The 21,460-nt window shown below is 40.6% G+C and overlaps 1 protein-coding gene across 1 annotated transcript in view; it reads left to right on the top strand.

Moving 5' to 3' along the window:
- Positions 1-21,460, top strand: part of ARMH3 (armadillo like helical domain containing 3) — a 74,474-nt gene that overhangs the window by 26,045 nt on the left and 26,969 nt on the right. Inside the window, 4 exon segments of the mRNA XM_072424822.1 lie at positions 3,201-3,283; positions 4,418-4,544; positions 8,472-8,547; positions 18,878-18,956. Of these exon segments, the coding sequence (XP_072280923.1) occupies positions 3,201-3,283; positions 4,418-4,544; positions 8,472-8,547; positions 18,878-18,956 (365 nt within the window).

The raw sequence follows: 21,460 nt of genomic DNA, 5'->3' as shown, positions 1-21,460 counted from the left end.
GGAATGTGTGCAAGTACAACCTTATACCCTTCTTTGGGGCTGTACTGTAAGGTAAAAGTACCTTTTGGGCCGATGTAAAAAATTTTGGGACTGTGATCCTTTGCATGTCATTAAGTTAGATTCTGTGGAGTGCAGGGTGGGTTAGGTTGGGTCACAAGAGGAGAGTTAAAATGTATGTATGTGTAAATATATATATATATATATATATAGATATATACATTTTTTATTTTGTATACATTTTTATATATGTATAATTTTTTTTTTTTAGAAGTACAATAAAGTTGACCTTTTAGCAAAATGAAAGTATTGGCAATGAAAGTATTCTTAATAAGTTAACAATATATTACCAAAACATCTCTACCCCTTATCAGTGAAGAGACCCCCTGAGCTTCTGAGATGATGTCACCCCTTTGCTGCAGGCAGGGAAAAAAAACATTTTCTTAGTCTATAGTGTCCTAGTGAACAAAGAGTAAGAATACATTTGGGAGAAAGGGTCTGCAGTAGGGGCTGATTTGTGTCAGAAACACCACAGCCACTGTAATAAAAATGGCTCCATCGTCTTTGAGCCAGCATTTCTGTCCAGAAAGGAGATGTTGACCATGGCTGATGTCTGAACTAAATTGGTTGCATCCATCTGGAGATAAAAGCAGATTAGTGTTAGGGGGAGTATTGTGGTTTCTGTGAGAAATAAGAAATACCTGGAAGTACTACATGGACACGCTGGGTCTGATTTATTGAAGCTCTCCAAAACTGGAGAAAATAGACATCATGGAAGAACCTGGGTGATCCAGCAAACTTGTTTGCTATTAGTTGGCAAATGTTTTCAGTACTGGACCAAGTCCATTCCCGATTTGCTGGATCACCCAGGGTTTCCCATTATAGTCTTTTTCTCTCCAGTCTTGGAGAGCTTTAATAATTCAGGCCCATTATGTAGCCTGAATGGACTGGACATGAAAGAAAAGTCACTTTAGAGAGAACCAGTCACGTCATTTGAAATAATAAAATTATGAGATGTAAAGCAAGATAATGTTGTGTTTGAAGGTTACCCAAGTGCTCGATGTTGTAATTTGTGCAGTGATTCCGTTACGTCTCTTCCAAGAATAGCAGTCAAGCTTCATTACTTCTGTATTTCTCCCCATTTGGCTTCAGATGTTGTCAGTTAAAGATAGAAGCCTGCTTTTTGTTTCTTCCTGAACCCCTAACCTAATAGAACAACTTTGAGGGAGGCCCTGTTACATCTTGGCAACTTTTTTTTCCACCACATCAGAGTGTTTTTTCCCTATTTTAGACCACCGCAGCTAAGTACAATTGTCATGCGTGACCTCACACAAATTATACATTTTTTCTAATTCGCCCACATGCATACTACAGCCACAGGGACCCAATAAACACACAGTAAACGTTCAGGAAAAGCAGATGTCGTTCATCTGAAATCACATTATGTGAAGAGTACTTGGATGGAATGTAACTCGTTTTGCGATAATGACTGCTGTATCCCAAGGAGCGAACTTTTCGTGTCACAAATTAGTTGTCACATATCATATTCCTCCAGGTCCTTGCTCTTTTAATTGCTTTAGAGCACAGTGCTGATTCAGCAGCCCCGAGTAGTCTCGGCTGTAAGATCTGATTTGCTTTAAGTAACTGTTATCCTAGAGGAGCCATATGTGCCAGCACACACACAAGTGGCAGTTCAGACGACGCTTCTCTCCCCGCTATGATGTTATGCTGTGCTGGCCAACTTTCCCTTATGATCATTTGACAGTTCCTCCTTACATTGTCATAGGTCTACTTTCTTTGTTTTTTTCACCCAGTTTGGCTCAGCAGTGTTTCACCTAGGATTGATATTTCTTCTCTAGATGAATCCATAGTTAAATTTGGTCTTTGTATTTTGCACATACGTTTTGCTGTTAGCCTTAAAGCACAACTATGGGCCAACTCAAAATAATATATATAATGCATTGCCTGTAAACCTTCATTGTATTACCTTACAGTGGATACGTTATTTTTCTTCTTGTAATAGGGTCACAGCCAGGGGCAGACATAAGGAGGTGCAAAGTGTGCTGCTGCACAAGGGCCCTTGACCTTCCTCAGCCATCAGGAGCCTCAACAGGGACTCCAAGTCAGTTTAGCTATTTATTCTGCAGTGAATATACACAGCAGAGTTGTCACCCAGTAGGACGGGATTGCAAGCACAACAACAGAGGGTAGCTTTGCATTCACTTTTTGTAGTGGTCAAGTGTGTCCCCTTCTCCCTGACCTAACCTACCCTCTCCCATATTTCAGACATTGCACTTTTCTTTTCTCTTTACTTTCTCCTGCAACTTCTTGAAATACCCATGTCACATGTCCCATGAGGCAACAGGTTCAAATGCCCCATCAATAGATCCTGCTCTGGCATTCACAAGATCTCTTGCTGTGTCATTGGAGGATAGGCTGCAAAAAAACAACAGGAACCCAGGAAAAGCAACAGGAAGAGGCGGCCAACTACCATTGACACTAAAGATAAAGATGGCGGCATGAGGGGATGCAGTGAGATGGCGAACAATGCAGGATTTACTGGGGAGGGGGGAAGTGTGTATAATTATTTAAGGCTTTAAATAAAAGTGGGTTTAAGGTCTGATGTTAATAGGATGGAATCTTTTTCATCAAATTTGTTTAAAAATATCACTATTTGACATTTGTGCAATAGTAGCCATTCAACTATAAAAGGAGCTTTGCTATCTGTAACTGGTGCTTATAAATAAAGTTGATTGCTGTTATCCTTTGTCATCATTCAAACAGCCAGACTTGATCAGCTGCTCCCATTTTTCATTGAAAAAAGCATTAAAATACATATTTACCTATTTGTTCCTGTGTAGTTTTACATGGCTGCTTGGTAAATAACTGTGTATATGTGGTGAGAATATGATTACCCCGGGTGTTTATTGTATATGTTAGTGATGGGAAGCTTTGCTCAGGAAAGGTCAGCCAGGGCTCGGTGTAACTACATTCAGCCTAGCAATCTATTTTCCGTGTAATATTGATAGAGGACATTTCATTCTAATATCGCACCTTCTATGCAGAGGGACGGCTTTGCAGAATGACATGGAAACCTGCAGCCATGATTGTTTCTACAGCAATTTCTTGGCATCTGACCCTCACTGCATCTAATATTTGTACATGATATTTTGTGATTCACTGGATTTTTCTTTCTTTTCCAGCGCTTATAAATTTGTTGAAGTTCCTTATGTCCTACGAGACTGTTCTGCTAGCAAAACACAACATTTTTACATTGGCTCTCATGGTACGTATTTCTATATGGTTGAAGTTGACCTGTGAAACAGAGGTGCACTTTGTGTTTGTGTATTGGTGGTAACTCAATTACGTTTACTGAAATAATCTGTTAAATAATCAGGCTGCAAAAAGTCATGTCTGCTATGTTTAACCAGAACTTAGTTTGCTTATGCACTATGAATTATAAAAATGTGCCCTTTTTTTTAAATATAAATACTTGTTTTCAAATTTTTCATTCTATTTATCTCAGTGTTTCTAATCTTTGCTGCTAAGTCTGTCTGCATGCACAGCAGTGATGGCTGCATGGCATTTCTCTGTGCAAGTTTCAAAATGGTGACAACCGCGCACCATGTCTTTGTAATGTGCATTATTATTGTGCATGACTGACCACTTGTAGTCTCCCTCGGCCCATGGGTCAGGGTGACCATGCAAAAGCATAAATGAATAAGCTGGCAAAGAGTCTTTTACACCCGATTATTATACCAATGCAAGAACAAATAGGGTAAGCTGGCATTGTTTTTAATAAAATTATACTGTTTAACTATATGTAAAAATTGCTTATCCTTACCCATTCAGGGCACAGTCTCTGTCACCTACCCTCCTCATTCTCCAAGCAAGGTATACTCACCTACCTGTGCTCCCCCACCACACCCAGGGATCCAACCAGAGTATCCTCTAGTGTTGGAGCTTATTAAAGAAATTGGGTCAGGTGATTAGCCTGAACTTTCTCACATGCTCCATCGTACCTGAAAGCCTGACTCCCTAGAAGCAAATGAGTTCTTAAAGGGCATGAAGGAGGTGGTGGAGTGTGCATAGGTGAGTATATATTGATCGGGGGCGGGCTACCAGAGGAAGGTGACAGGGTCACTTTACTGGTGGCTCTTTAAGGTATTTTTCATATTCCTTGCATGGTTTATATACTTGGTTATTTTTTTGTAGCCCAGGGGAATGACTACACTGCTGAAAAGTGAAACCTCATTTTATTACACTTTAAATCGTTATTAGAATTTGCTCTTTTAAATGCTTTTAGTATGGCTGCATAATATTAATCTCTGTAATGATGTTGGAGTGTTATTATCTTCTGTGGTGCTACTTTATTTTATTCCTGAATGATGAAGTGTTCTTTTCTTTTTTCCTTTGTTAGGTAGTCAATTTGTTTAATATGTTTATCACATACGGAGATACCTTCCTTCCAACCCCGGGCAGCTACGACGAGCTCTACTATGAAATCATCCGCATGCATCAGATTTTTGACAATCTCTACTCCATGGGTAAGAAATTCAAAAGACTTTGCTTTACCAAATTGTACCTGTCACTGAAATATACAAACATTTAGTTATGGGTGTAGAAACAATGGGATAGGCTTGGATCCTTGTCTATTTGTTTATTTTTGAGTCTCTATCCCATTGAAGAGCTTCCAGCCCCAAAGGCATACCAGGTAACAAAGGAAAGATCTCTTAAGTGAGGAGACATCCCGTCAGACAGCTGTCACAGAAAATGCTGACAATGCTGCAATTTTGAGTTACCTGTCACTTTCTGTCCTGATAAATATTCGCAGCTGAGATACAGCAATTAATAATGTTGAGGTTCCAATTCTTCAATGCTTTATCCAAAAGCAAAACAAGTTTTTCATTATAATTGTTTTCCACCTTAATAACCACCATAAAGACTAAAAATGACACTGTTATAGATATATGGACCTTTAACCTCAATATAACCAGTAAAATGTTCTTGAAAAAGTGAACTTTTGGGGGTATTGACCTTTTCTAATAAAAGTAATAAATGATCTTTTGAACACGCACTTACTGAATGCTTTAGTTTTGGGTGCTGAGGAATAGTTAATCCTTAAATTTCCCAATTTGGGGGTTTTCTTATTCATTCTAGATAAGCTACCCAGCTCCCTCTTTTCTCATCCTGCTCCTCCTAGCACTTGGAATTATTATTATTACACAGTATTTATATAGCGTCCACATATCACGCAGCACTGTACAAAGTCCATAGTCATGTCATTCGCTCACCATAGTCCTATATCCTTACCACAGTCTAGCAGGGAAGTCAATTGACCTAACCACATGTTTTTGGAATGTGGGAGGAAACCCATGCAAACACAGAGAGAACCTCCAAACTCCATGCAGATAACACCTTGACTGAGATTCGAAGCTGGAATCTAGCAAAGGCCAGGGTGCTAACCTCTGAGCCGCCATTATTATTACACAGTATTTATATAGCGCCATCATATTACGCAGCGCTGTACAAATTCCATAGCCGTGTCACTAACTGTCCCTCAAAGGAGCTCACAATCTAATGTCCCTACTATAGTCATATGTCATTAATGTAGTCTAAGGTCAATTTAGGGGGAAGCCAATTAACTTACTTGCACATTTTTGGGATGTGGGAGGAAACCGGAGTACCCGGAGGAAACCCACGGTGACGCGGGGAGAACCTGCAAACTCTACGCAGATAGTGTCCTGGCTGGGATTTGAATCGAGGACCTAGAGCTGCAAAGGCCAGAGTGCTAACCCCTGAGCCACCGTGCCATGCCCTTGCTCCCCGCCTAGCAGTCAGTAGTTTTACTAATCCCATTCCCTCCTCACCATTCACTCTGCAACTTAATTCTTTGTGCTTCTCCCAGCAATAAGTTAGCAGTTCAACTCCCTCCAATTTTCAATGTAAACCGAGGGATAGAGGGAAAGTAAGGAGAGATGAGCAGCTATAATAATCTGATTGACCATATTGCTTCTGCTGATTAGTTTGGGAATGAATATGTTAATAGTGCCTGTTGCTACAGTTGTCATTGAGGGCTTCTTTAAAGAGACCCTGTCAGGAAAATGTATCACCTACATTGCTCCACCTGCAAAAAGAAGGAATTAAATACTTTGCAATCCATTGAGAAGAAAGTCCTCCACACGTGACAGCCAAATCACTACCATGTCCTACTGTGACCTGTAGTTTTGCAGGAAGAATCACTAAGCACGGCAGAAAGCCAGAAAATCCAGAGGACTCCAGTGACAGATTTCTGTACAATGGAGCACCAATTGCCTAACAGGGTTACTTTAAATCCCATTTATTGATTAGTAGGAATATATAAATACTTGATAACCAGGTGAACATAAAATGAAATGACTGCAGCCACCACATCTAAGGACCAGCGTGTTACCAGGTTTAGATACACATAATCAAATTTCTTTCTCCAAAGCGGATGCAGAAGGTTCATATTAGGCAACTTCCACGTTGATCATAACAAATGACCCAACCATTAGGACGACTGCAGGAACAATGAGGTATTGACCGCCGTCTGTCCGAACTGCCTGATAAAGTTGAGCTTGCAGCATCCTGTTATCAGCATTTATTTTGTCACTGTCACCGTGTCACATGAACTAGTCATAGACCTGACCGAAATCCCTGTTTCTATGGTAACCACAGCGCAGGCTGAAGTCAGTTTGCATTGATTAGGAAATATATACCCACCTAGTATATCCGCTCTCCGATAACTTTAGAATAGCTGTCCGTTCACTAGCATTATATATTAGTACCTCATGTGTATTGTATCTGTAATATTACAGGTATAATATTAGTCAGAAATGTGCATTATTCAATATAGATGTGTGACAAGCAGTTTGGCTAAACATCCAATCAGAAACTGATGATTTTTGTATCTTTTTTTATTGCCCTTGGTGCTGCCAAATAAAAAAAATAATATTTCCACATTTGGTGTTCTGCTTGTTTTCTCTAATATTATATATACTCATATGTCCCCGTTCTGTCATTGGCGCTGCCATCTTATGCTTTTTTTTCTGGGTTTCCTATCATGTCTCTAGCTCAAAGGGGCTCACAAACTAATCTTCCTACCATAGTCATATATCATTGCCACAGTCTAAAGTCAATTTGTGGGGGAAGCTAATTAACCTAACTGCATGTTTTTGGAATGTGGGAAGAACCTGGAGTACCTGGAAGAAACCCACCCAAACACGGGGAGAACCTGCAAACTCCATGCAGATAGTGTTCTGGCCAAGATTCGAACCAGGGACCTAGCGCTGCAAAGGCTGGCGTGCTAACCATTGAGCCACCATGCAGCCCCCTTGCTCTCCCGCCTAGCAGTGATTCAGTAGTTTAACTACTTCTTTTCCCCCTCTCAACATTCACTCAGCCACATAATTCCTTTCACTCCCTTCTCCCAGCAATAAGTTCAACTCCCTCTTCCCATCAGCTTTCCAATTTCCAATGTAAACACAGAGAAATGAAAGGAAAGTAAGGCGAACCGAGCTGCTGAGTTGTTTCTGGCTGGAAGGAACTGAGCAGGTATAATGAACTGGTTTCTGACCTTCAGCCATCTTGGTTATCCCAGCATATCCCCACACGAAAAGCTGAGCTTATTAAAATAACAAAAACCTGCATAATTGCAAATTTTCAAAGCTGACTTTTTGTCACATTTAGGACGTCTATTTGTAAATGTTTTCACCCAAGATTCATTCCCATAATGTACGCTTCCATCACAATAAATTCACTTAGCAATTGTGTGAATCCACTTATTCACAGTCCATATATTTTTCTAACTGAGGCAAAAGTAAAAAAATTGTGAACGTTATGGGTAACAGAGTCTTGAGTGAAAACATTATTAATTAGACTGCTGAATGCCACATTTATTGTATTTATAAAGTGGCAATCAGCCAGATCTTTGACTGACCAACCTCCAGCTGCATTTTGTGCTTATCTTCTCTTTATCCATGCAGCACAATAAAAAGAAACATATTTTTTAAATATGGGGTGCATATGACTGTCTTTCTTTCTTCTTATGCTGCATGATCATTGGGTATTCAAATGACCATTTTCCAGACCAAGTGATGTGACTTGGAGTCATGCAGAGGGTCATTAGCTCTTTGTTGTCTCAGGTTTTAGAGATTTGATGTTTACACAGACCCTTGTGGTCCCCTATGGTTGGTATTCTGAATTATCCCATGAAAACACATTTGGATTTCAGACATAGACAGCTGGCTGGCACTTTTGACCTCAAGCCTAAACAAGACTTAGGAAATGGCAATACCTTATAACCAGCTAGGTTATGGTAAGAAGATCCAAAAAGGAACTGGAAATCCCCCCTTTAAATGTGTATGAAGTACAGCAAGACCTAAACTCTTTTACATGCCTGCCTTGCTCGCCTAAACCGATTCAGAATTTACATGCCATGTTTTCTTTTCCAGTGCTTCGTCTTTCTACCAACGCAGGACAGTGGAAAGAACCGGCCAGCAAGGTGACTCACGCCTTGGTCAACATCAGGTAGGAGACCTGTTGCCTTGAAATGCTGAAGATTCTGGAATTGTGCATGCTTGTGCATGTATTGAAACAGCAACTATTCTATGGCCCAAACCAGTGTGGACCTATACAAGGACCTACATCTTTGTCTTAAAGATAAAGTCTCACTTAGAAATATCCATGATCAGGCAGGTATTTGTTGCAGAAAGGGACAAGCCATGTCCCCTCTGTAATTACTGGTCTTACCTGCCAGATTGCAGCCCTGCTGTCACGCATGCACAGTCGGCATTAGTTGCCAGGGAATCCATGCAACCCTGGCTTCCCTTGCGCATGCCAGGAATGAATGAATTCCCACGCAGCTGCATTACCTTGGCCAATCAAGATAACCAAAAGTCATCTCCAGATAGGTGAGTATTGTGGGTTTATTTCCACTTTAAATTTATTGTAATCTTGGAAATGTTTATGGAAAAAGATTTATATTAGTAATTTATATAGCTATATAAGCCACTATGTGCACATATAACACCATGCCCCACAATGCTGAAAACCATAATCCTACCTACAGCCCATAATGGTTGACTGGTAGAGGAGTGTAGTGGCTGATGGGGGGGGGGAGTAAGAGTTAGGGTAAGTAAAGTATTTCTTGTGTTTATGTCCCCCTTGACCTCAACCCTTGTAGTGTAGAGAATTCCCGTCATCAGACAACACATTTCACAACCAGTTCCCTGCAATTGAGGAGGTAGCTTACTTACCTTGCTCTTAGAACAAAAGGATAGAGATTGAAAACTTTTTATGGGACATTGTATCTTATTGCTTTTAGTAACATCTTCTGCAAATGCAGCCATCACTGACTGAGAGGGGCTGTATATATATATAGGCCTTTTGTGGATGATGTCAGTGCTTTCCCCTTAATGATATGTACAAGGAAGTGTTGTTGCCACATTGTATTTCACAGGAACTGCAGGGAGAGGGTGACCATGTTACTGCAATGCTACATATTGCCATAATTTCACAGGACTCAATGTAAAAAGGAACTAATTAGCTGGTTCAATAAGTAAGAAATGAGAAACAAAAAGGAATAGAGAATTTGAAAAAAAGGAATGTGCTGTTTACAGTGTAAAAATTGATCTTGGCTGGAAATATACAATACATTAATATACTCCCAGGAATATCTGCATGCACACCTATGTAAACCTGCAGGACAATAGAGGCAGATCACCATGTACATTTAACACCAGAGACAGAATATTTCCAGCAGATAATACCTTTTATCCTTATCTGCGGCACTCATGTTTGTTCCCACTCCTCATTTCGATGTGCAGTCACGCTATTCTCTTAGCGGAACAGTCTAATAACAGATGAACCAGTAGATTTTCCTGGATGCCAATTGCTCACAGTGATGTTCTAGATTTATCATTTCCCCAGAACAGGAATACGCTATAAATATTACCATCGTGCCCGCATCTAATGGCCAGTCGATATTTGAGATGAATTGTCTCGAAATGATTATTCACAGCTGCTAGTATTGTGCAGATCTAGCTACCAGAAAATAGAAGAGTATCCACAGATCAAAGCTGTGTTCTAAGGCAATGTCTAGCTTGGAGGATAATATGAAGAGGTTATAGTTATCCTATTATTTTTAAATTTCATAAAGTGCCAGCATACTGCGCAGCGCTGTACATTAAATAGGGCTTGCAAATGAAAGACAGACAATGACATGGGAGGAGTAGAGACTCTGCCCAGAAAAGCTTATAATCTGAGAGGTGGGCATTTATTTAATGAAACCCAGTGTTCAACCCAGATTTTTTTTTAAAGCCGGGTGGGAAGAAATTGTAGGCAAGTGGCAGCCCCTGTATTGTGACCCAACTCTTCATTAACTTCCCAAAAACAGCCAGGTGGTTACTGAAAACTGCCAGGTAGTGCACTGTCTAAAGGGGGCTGGGGAGAACATTGGAACCTTTTTTAGCATACAGTGGCACTTCCTATTACAAGTACTTCAGTTCTGACTTTACCAACCTCCATAATTTTATATATAAATTAGGATAGTTGAACAGTATCGCAGCCCCAGCCTGCATCCATTAATGGTCAGATTGACGGGGCACAGGTCTGCATCAGGTAAATTCCATATCTTTGATGAACATGCTTGCTGCAAGTAAGGGACTTCGTATGAAAGTCATTGGATCAACATGACAGCTAAGCAGTTTGCATTTTCAGGAGTTCAGCAGTGGTTTCCCCCGGGGGAGGAAAGAGAAAACAAGGGCTATGGTGATTTTTAAGTTCTTTTTTGGAAATAGACATTGTGCTTTGAGAGTCAAACACCACCCCTTTATTGGAGCATAATAAGGGTATGAATAGCGGGCCCTGAATGCACAGCCTTTCCATTCCTTGCATCACCTGCTATTCTGTTCATTGGGACTTTGAGTAAGGTAGGGGCCTTGGGCAAACCTATAAAACCAACCCTGATGAGGAGTAGATTCTGAATCCGACTTATAGCTTCTTAAGCTACGTACACACGTCAGATTTTTATCGCCCGATAATCGGCATCGGCCAATTATCGGGCGAAAATCTGCCGTGTGTACAGTCGGTGTCGTCCATCGTCCGGACGACCGACCTGCCGGATCCACGGACGATGGACGACAGCCGATCCTAATGAAAGGGAAGGGGAGAGCGCGCAGCAGGGTGCCGCTCCATCGCTCTCCCCCTCCCCTCTCCATAGAACATGAACGGTGCTGTATGTACAGCACCGTTCATGCATCGTGCACTCCCTTGTCGTTGGAAAGGATCGTGAAAGATCCTTTCCAACGACAAAAATTGGAAGTGTGTACGCAGCTTTACCTGTGGGCAGAATTTTATTTACATTGATGGAATGATATGATATATTATGTGAAGAAGTTTGAATGTGCTAGACCCTGCTCAATTCAAAATTTCTACTTACTACATAAACTTTTTTCAAGCAGGAAGTAGTAGTTAAAAGTACTTGCAGTTGACCTGAAAGATCCTCTCTGGTCCACTAAGGAGATTCCACTGATGTTGGAATATTCATACACCGCCTCTCCTCTCATTGCGTCTACAATTTATTTTAGGGCTCTTGCTGGAGAGCTTGCTAGAACAGCAAAAAGGTATAGATAAAACGCACAAGACTTCAGCCAACGGTAAAATGCCAAAGGCAAATGTAGCATATTGTGTTTCATGATTACGTTTTGAATTTGCTCCTTCAAGATCCTACATAAAAACAGCTGCATTATGCAGATCTGTGTTGCTCAGCCAGGATACCTGCAGAGGTTGCTAGGGGTTCCTTGAACAATTTGTTGCTCTCAGGTGATCTTTTTGGCTATCTGTAAGGGTGACCTTCTTCCCAATGGCCAACAATGAGGTATTCGTCCCATTGAGTACCACACCAAAATACTGAGCTGTAGATATAGTAAGTATAGCAGGGGTTCTCTAAAGACCTAAAAGTTATTTCAGTGGTTACCCATATTGAAAAGATGGAGAATGGCTGACTTAAATCTCCATTGCCGTTCATTTGAAATCCAAAACTTCACCTGACATGGCCATCTTTCTGCCCCAAACGGGTCTGTTGAAATCTCCTGAAACTTGAGCCACATTGCTTTGTTTTTTCCACCTATTCATATTTAAACTTTGAATTTTTTTATTGGCTAAATATCATATTACAGCCTACATTTTTTTTTTATTGGGTCTTCTGCATGTGAGATGGAGAGCAAGGAGCCTGCAGTGGGTGCGTTTTCATATTACTTCCCCATTTTATAGGCAGGGGTTCCCAGGCCACCAGATTGTCATGAGTAGGGAGTGCAAGGGACTGATGCAGGAATACCTGTATAAAAAGAGATCTCTCAAAGTTTTCAACTTTAATTGGAGTATGTCTTTAACACCTCTGCTGCTATCAGCTGCCTTGTTACAGCTCTCCCGATCGAGCTTCGTCCTCGGGATGTGACTAGACTGTAAGCTTCAGTGACTGATCCCTGGGGGGCTCTGTCTGCATAAAGAAAGCTTATTAATTTTTTTTCCTCACTACCAGATGGGACCTGGAAAGGTTAATCTTTTCATACCAGTTAAGTTTTCTCTGGAGACATGCTGGCGTATCCTTGATGCTTTCATAATTTAGTTTTTTTTATTGCACCTACATTCCAGCAAGCTTATAGCTTGAGAGATTCCCTTGCCGTCTACAAACCATGCTGCCATTATTTCAGCATATGTGCTGCTGTTTAATGGCCCATACACACTGATGTCAAGAAGGGCCAGATGCTGATGTATCTATTGTTTCCTACATTGTCCAATGTAAATGTTACAAAAGGAAAAATCTAAAGAGTCCCTGTCACTAGCTGAAAAAATTTTTTTTTTTTAAATGCAAAGTGGCTTTGTGGTTAGCACTCTGGCCTTTGCAGCAATAAGTCCCAGGTTGGACTCTCAGTCAGGACACAATCTGCATGGAGTTAGCAAATTCTCCCCCATTTGTGTGGGTTTTCTCCGGGTACTCCGGTTTCCTCCCACATTCCAATAAAAAAAAAAAAAAAAAAGGTTAATTGCCCCCCCCCCCCCAAAACTGACCTTAGATTGTATAAAAGACATATGACTATGGTGGGGACATTAGATGTGAGCCCCTTTGAGGGACAGCTTTGTACAGCACTGCGTAATATGTTGCGCTATATAAATGCTATTTATAATAATATTAGATAAATTATTTTTGACTACTCCAGGAAGAGTCAATTCCTTAGCACAGCCCACTCCCACTTTGCATGTGATAGATTGCACTCTATGCTGGTCTGGCTTTTCCACCTTACCTCTCATGTTCCTATCCAACTTTTGTATACCTGCTGGGGGGATGGAGTAAATAGAATTATTAAGATATGCCAGCACAAATCCCAAGGTGGTCAGGGATATATCACTGGGGGGTCCTCGCTCTGTATTCCTCCAAAAGCACACCGTACTTGAAAATGTCTCCGACATTCTAAACATAAACTTTTAATGTGATAAGATTCCTAACCCACCAATGACCTTTCTTTAGGGTCAGCAACTCGCTAAATTTGCAGTCAGTATAACTATTTTCTTTTTAATTGATTCAATCATATCCAGCTCTTTTTCCTTCCGCCTGTCAGTCCTGCCATTGGTCTGGAGATAGTTTGCAGAGCGTCTGACACCGCTGATTTGCGAATCTCGTCAAATGTCACAGCCTGTCAATTAGAATGCTCATCGAGCTATGCGGGAATGATAATGACCTCTGACACCCTGTCAGCCTGTAGGAAACTTCATAAAATCGTGTATTGAAAAATTGTTCTTTCACCTTAAGTGATTCCACGGATCTTTAGGTGCAAAATTACATAAAAGGCCTAAACTCTAGCTGGTGTATCTGAACCGGAGAACATAACTTTAATATATAGCAGCTTACCAGTCCATAGATGTGGGGGTTGCATTAGTTTTCCTTACACAGGCTAAAAACATTTTAAAATAAAGAGTTCTGGGTAATGTTCAGGTGAATGAGGTTGGGGTCCATTTTATTGCACATGGCTGTGCCAGATCGTGGTGCAGTTACTAAAAGCAGCATGCCATTGTTGCCGAAGATCTGCACCCCGGCCTTGTGCAAATCTTGTTGCCCGGCGTGCGGTTTGCTCCCCCCAGCTACATAGAGGCAGTCTGTTATGCTACTAGAAGCTGCCAACTGCACAGTTTCACACTGCGGCACTGAAAGGGTCCTTAATGTTATGAGCCTTTTCTTGTGTGGACAGAACTCCCCCCTTCTTGGAACTCTGAGGCAGATAGAGCCAGTATATTTGTCCTCATAGGGACTTCCGCGGACTTCTTGCAATACACCCAGACAGATGGGCAAGCCTTCAGCCCCCTGCTGGGGTAGCCAGGGGAAAGTCTTCCTTTATGCCCCTGAGCTTCCTGGAAGAGCCAGCTCCAAAGCCTGGGGGCCAACCTGCTCTAAGCACCCCGGTGGCCTAGTGGGAGCCAGCCCTAATGCCAGGGGGAATCCCTCAGCTGCCTATGCCTCAGCTCTGGTTCTTAAAGAAGATTTTAGGTGGCAGCGAGTAGAACCGACTCATTCACTGTCACCCCATTCATTCTTGATTATGCTGCCATTAGTAGACTCTGAATAAAGGCTTTCCCCAGAGGCTGTGGTTCAGTGGTGTAAGGATGTGGTAACCGCACTGCAACCTCCCAACAATGAGTAGTGTGCACTGTCATGTATTGCATTCCCATCTGCACATATTGCACCCAATTGCTTCCTTTTACATACTCTTACACCCGGGTTCCTGCACATGGGCATCACCTGCAGCACCACGCATGTTCACCACCACATAATGAAAACCTACAGACACCGAAATGTTGATGAAAGGGCACCAAGCAACCTACTTCTTTCCTCTCTTTTTTTAATTTTTTTTCCGCTCTTTTGAAATGGAAAATTTAGCCCATAAAGTCTGTAATTTCCATTTCCATCTAATTTAATACTTGTAAGTCATTAGCAATTGAAATGGGATTCAGGGTACAATTCCTATATAATGATTTTTTTTTGTGTTGTGTTGCTGCTAAATGAAAAGCCTTCACTCACAGAGGACACTTAATTTGTTTCCCATCGTCCAGCCATCAGCATATCTATGTTCATAGATCATTAGACACGATTTTCATATATTACTGGATTGTTGTGCTATATTGTATGATGGGACTCCCGGTAGATATTCTTGGACCTTTATTCAGTTTATTACAAATGCATTAAAGAAAACCTGTGCCTTGTGTAATTTGTAAAATAGATACCAGATAAAAGATGGGGCAGCAGGTGGCTCAGAGGTTAGCACTCTGGTCTTTGCAGCAATAGGTCCCAGGTTCAAATCTCGGCCTCTATCTGCATGGAGTTTGCAGGTTCTCCCCGTGTTTGTGTGGGTTTCTTCGGGTACACCAGTTTCCTCCCACATTCCAAATACATGGAGTTAGGTTAATTGGCTTCCCCCCAAATTTGTCCTTATGCTGTAATAAAGACATATGACTATGGTAGGGACATTATATTGTAAACCCCTTTGAGGGACAGCTAGCGACAAGACTATGGACTATATACAGTGCTGTGTGATATGTTGGCGCTATATAAATACTGAATAATAATATTCAAGCTCTTACCTTTCCAGTAACCCATTTCCTGAAAAGCCGCTGCTTCATTTTTATGGGGCCGCTACAAAAATTCACATATTTCCAGGTGTATTGCCCCACTACTTATCCCGGTGTCTATTGGCCCGGTTCCTTTCAGCACTGGAGAGGATGCAAGAGGAGCTGTCACACTATTATGGTTGATTTTTTTAAAACTTTAAAGCCTTGTTTCAGTCCAAACATTTTTTTTATTCTGTTTCTTCATTGAGTAGATTGCCCTCACTCCCTGCCCTTGTGCCACAAAAATCTGCCCCTTCCCCATCCTACCCTTTGTCCCCGTTACAGAGATTTTCCATCACTTCCTGCCCTAAACTTATACATTTGATGTTTTCATCACAGTAATTCCTCATGGTTCTTCTTGCCGTACACAAAACAAGCGTCTTTGATTTGCTATTGTAGTCCTGTCACATACCGGTTTGCATCCATGCGCACTTATTTATTGCTTTATTTAGCTGATTAATTGATTGCGCGGTAGGATTGCATTGTGTATTGAGGGAGCCAGTCTTCATCCCCTGAGTTTTCATGCACTGTGACACGCGTAATTGCATTTGCTGCTTATGAAGATATTACTTATGTCATTGTCACTTTTGTGAATTGTTTTCTGCAGGAACACAATGTTATGACTCATTCATTTAGAGATTGGTTGTGTGTGAGATCAATGAACGGATCTGTCACACTCCCTGCTACCTCTTTTTGGCTATGTACACACGTAAGATGATTCTCGCCCGATACCAATGGTTGTATTAGTCTCAGTGGGCGCCCAACATCATTCACTGATCTGTTATGTCGACCGGTCAAAAATGACTGCTATACAAGTCAATAGAGAAAAGCACAGCAGGGTGCCGATTGCTCGTTCCCCCCCCCCTCGCCTCTACATGGAACAGAATGGGCACTGTGTGTACATCGCTCGTTCGTTAATCTTTCACTGTTATTGGAAACGATCATGAAAGCAGCCTTAGAGTTACACGGATCTCTGTATCTGTCAGGGTGATCATATAACATGACACTAATGCAGGTTAGCAAAAATGGGGATTCTGTGACTTTAACGTCCTGCTGTGTGGACTTTGATTACAATTTGAGCCCGGGGGGGTGGCTTTGGCATCTCTGTATAGCAATGCTAGGGAGGTGCAGCCAGGGGCCAATCTAGTAATCTGCATTGCAAGAAGCATTCTGATAGGAGGGAAAAGCATAAGCATGAGTTCATCAGTCTACTGCTTCCCCTTTCACTGTCCATTCACTTGGAGTGGTGAGGAGAATGACGTTACTGAACTTTGGTAGAGCAAAGTAAGGTCTCTTCAGTACCATGCAAGGCTGATCACTGCGGAGGACTAGATTTACAAATTGGCAGGTAAACCAACATCCTATATCCATTTTACCTATGTGTTTTACCATTTGCTTTAAAGTGGAACTGAACCCAGTTTATACTCACCTGTCCCATTCCATCTCAAGCATCTTCCTCCTTCTTCTCTTCCTCGTTCTGATCTTCGGCTACCTTCACTGGCTGGGTCAGGATGATGAAAGTTCTCTGCATGCAAGCAGGAGTTCATTTAGTCCCAGCAGCTACAAGCTGCCAGATATACCAGCAACCAATGCCCGTGTACGGCAGCAATTCTGACCGTTGTGGTAGTGATCAGGCAGGTAAGAATTCTTATTGCAGAAGGGACATCCCTTATCTCTTTCTGCAATAAACCCTGCCTGATCCCAACTATTTAATGTGGAACTTTTGTGGGGATGAAATGGTATTTGTATTGTGCATATTTAATTACTAAGGTAAGGACTAAAAGAAAAATGCATTTTTAAAATAATAACGGCTTCTTTTTACATTGTATCCCTTATCTTGATAGGAGGTTTTTAGATGTAAACAGCTGCAAAGCAAGCAGCATCTTTAAGCAATCCTTTGATTATAGCATCTGTCACCCTCCTTTTTCCACTCAGTTTTAGTACTTTTTTCTGACTTTCCCCTTTTAATTTTTTTTTTACTTTATCTGCTGACTTTTTTCTAACTTTCTCCTTTGACTTTTTTTTTTTACTTTATCTAACTTTTTTCTGACATTCTCCTCTGACTTTTTTTCTGACTGACTTTCCCCTCTGACTTTTTTCCTGACTTTCTCCTCTGACTTTTTTCTCTGACTTTTTTCTGACTTTCTCCTGTAAACTATTTCTGATTTTTTTTCTGACTTTTTCAACTGATTTTCTCTTCTAACTTATTTTTTTCTAACTTTCTTTTCTTACTTAAGTTTTTTTTTACTTTCCTCTCTCACTTTTTTTCTAACTTTCTTCTTTGACTTTTTTTTTTACTTTATCCTCATGACTTTCACCTCTGACTTTTTCTAACTTTTTTTCTGACTTTCTCCTCTGCTGTTTTTCTTTCTCCTCTGACTTTTTTTCTGACTTTCTCCTATAATTTTTTTTCTGTCTTTTTCTGCTGACTTTTTTTCTGATTTTCTCCACTAACTGATTTTGTTCTAACTTTCTTCTCTGATTTTTTTTTTTTTTACTTTCTCCTCTGACTTATGATATATGATACATATGATACTCAAAGGATATACAAAGGAGTACACAGCAGTCATTCCTGATCAATGGTTCATCAATCCACATCTGATGTGTATCTGTACCTTTCCTCTGGAAATCCTTTATCATGTAATACAGACTGTGTTTGTGTATATTATATATGTTTGCTATTAAAAAATGAGAAACTTTTAAAACTTTGTAATCTAAACTAAAGCTACCCCAAAACATTTGCAATTACTTTTTAATTTGTTTAAAAAAAAAACACTGTAAGAAAGTGGATTTTCCTTCTTAAAATCAAATTGCTTTAATAGAGTGTATTTTTTTTTCCCTTTGATTCCATGAAATCCTTAACCGGGCTTAATACCGTACAAGTCCCAGAGATCTGTGATGCCCTTTTGAGGCATCTTTGCAACATGCAGTGAGATTACACGTTTAATTTTGTCTTTGCTGCTTCTGCGCCCGCACCCCTGCCTTCCCTCTCGCTGCTCTCTCTCCCCCTATAGCCAATTATTTTTTGAACTGGGGATTGGAAGCCTCCAGGGCATACAGCCGTATATACTTAGCGCTAACTCTCCCGCAAGTATTAAAACAGCAGAGAGAAGCAATACCTGCTAATCTCAAACTGAGAAGATAGACATGCGTATTAATATAAATTTCTGTGTTTCTCTCTTTTTTTTCCTTCTACCAGAGCCATTATAAACCACTTTAATCCCAGGATCGAATCCTACGCTGCCGAGAATCACATCTCGCAATTATCAGAGGAACAGGTAAGGGAAAAAAAATAAAATGTACAATGTAAATAAAGTTTTTTGTTTTTTTTGCTGGCTGCATTCCAGGCATATTTTAATATGATTTCTAGTAAGGCTTTTAGTTGGAGCACTATTTGGCTCGATCCCTGTGGTTATTGACAAAGATCAAAGCGCGTTTAGGCAGCAGCGTGAGCATATTTAAACGCCTTTGTGCAGCTGTGTTTGCAATAAGCGCCAGCGATGCAGACTTGTCTGCGGGAGTTAGTGTGTACAGCAACTGAAATTTTACTGAAAGAGGGGTCACTGTGTATGGTTCTTGAGGTTATGTACACACATTAGATTAATGTTGGTGAAAACAATCTCTTCTGATCTACAAAATAAAGAGTGCTGTTCACATAGTACTGTTTATTTCTATGGAGAGGGGGTAGGGGAGCAAACACAAAAAACCCCACTATATCTTCCTTCATAAGGAAGCAATTTTATTTCCCCCACTTGGTAGTTCATTGATCCCCAGAACAGATCGCTGAATAATGTCAAGGGACAGCTATATACTTGCTAGCTTTTTGCCTGAAGCAAATACAATGGTTTGTTCCAGGTGATAATCATGTAGGCTATGTACATATCTTAGGAGTAATGCTCTTTGTTTGGAGTTCCAGAACAAAATGTCCCATATTGCAGCCTATTAGTCCTTAGATGTGGTGGTGGCTGCATTGTTTTTTTGTTGTTTATTTTTTTAGTGGTGATCCCATCAGTATTGTTCTAACCCTACTAGAATGACAATAATTTTTCACTGTGCCAGTATAGGAGGTGTCTTTTCTTCATCTTCCTTCTTTTCTTCTTCCTCCTTTTTTTTTTTACATCTTCCTCCATTTTTCCCTCTTCCTCCTTTTTTTCCCCCCTTCCTCTTTATTTTTTTCTAAATCTATCATTTGTTTCTTCCTCCTTCTTTTCCTCTTCCTCCTTTTTTTTTTTCTTCTCCTTCTTTTTTTCCTCTTCTACTTACAATATTCGGCCATCTTACTTGGCCGCACCAGGTTGACGTAACTTCCGTGCATGTGCGGGGCAGTTCATTCATTCCCATCACAAACAAGGGAAGCTTCCATTACAGTTCCCCTGTGCTATCAGGTAGGTAAGACAGATTATTACAGGAGAGACATCACCTGTCCCTTTTTGCAATATTCCTGTCATTCCTGTCTATCTATTTTTCAAAGTGGGACTTTAGTTCCACATTTATAAGACTTTGCAATAATACTATAGACTGCACATAACACATAAAGTACAGAGCCCGATTGATGGCAGAAACAACCGATATAACAGACAGTCAGGTCCTAGGGAGGTCATCTTGTTTTTTTTCTCTAGAACAATAAAGATGTAATGCTTAAAGGAATTTTCTGCAGTGCCATGGGGGGATTTTTGTATTGGAATCAAGACAAATATTTCACAGACTGCAATAGAAATTCGCGAAGTTTTAACCTTTGCTCGCACATTAGATACTCTCTGAAGCAGTGTTTCTTAACCAGGGTTCCTCCAGATGTTGCTTGGGGGTTCCTTGATCGATGAGCAATTTCTGGCTATTGGATCAGTTACCACTGACACTAGTTCTTCCCACTAACCACCACAATAAAATACTGTGTGCTGTGAATATAGTAACTATAGAAGGGCTTCCCTAAGGCCCTGAAAGTTATGTCAAGGGTTCCCCCATGGTAAAAAGGTTGAGAAACCCTGCTCTAATGTTTGATTCCAATAGTAGTTAATATAAATATTAACTATACAGGGCATCATTCTTTACTTTTCTCGTGTCATTCATATTTCCAGTTACACATTATTTAATCTGTATATTTTAAACATGTTTTTTTATTTTGAGCTTGAAATTTATGACAGGACTTAAGAGACTTCTATCCAAGGCAAGGTAATTTGTGAAAGCTCATTTTTCTGGTGACTGAAGCCAGCCCCGAACTGCTTTTCCAGATGCATGATTAATAGGTTATTCTTTTCAAGCAGCGGGATTTTTTTTTCCTGCATAACCTGCAGCGTTGTGTTTTATTTCTCCGCATGAATAGCGGTAAGGCTGTTATGTGTTCGCTGCCTTTTTTCCTTTGATGTTATTATGTTTTGGTGATGTGCCGTTATGTTCCAGAGCTCCGCCTATAAGCACAACTACTCCGACTGTTTGTCCTCCTGCGAAGTCATAAAGACTCTGGAAGATGATTACGCTTGTCAGTCTTTTAAAATGCACTTGGAATTTACATTTGTGGGTTGTTTGTGCCGTGTTGTTATGATTATATGGACACATTAGGCTCGATTCACCTAGCTTTTTGTGTGATTTTGTGGATTTTTCCTTCACTTTGGTGAAACTTGTCACTGGGACTAGAGTAAGTGAAGTTCTTCTAACAGAGCTCTGGATAGCAGTAAAAAATGTACAAATCATTTTTAGCCTTCTCTATATTCACAGCCAGGCTAGGTTGACATGGATGGTACCGTGGCCGTTTACAGGTTGACAGCTTGCGGCAACCAATTAACAC

Source organism: Pyxicephalus adspersus, chromosome 10 (assembly GCF_032062135.1).
Source record: "Pyxicephalus adspersus chromosome 10, UCB_Pads_2.0, whole genome shotgun sequence".
In the NCBI taxonomy this organism is placed as follows: domain Eukaryota; kingdom Metazoa; phylum Chordata; class Amphibia; order Anura; family Pyxicephalidae; genus Pyxicephalus; species Pyxicephalus adspersus.
The sequence above is the reverse complement of the archived record's forward strand: the minus strand, read 5'-3'. Positions and strand labels throughout refer to the sequence as shown.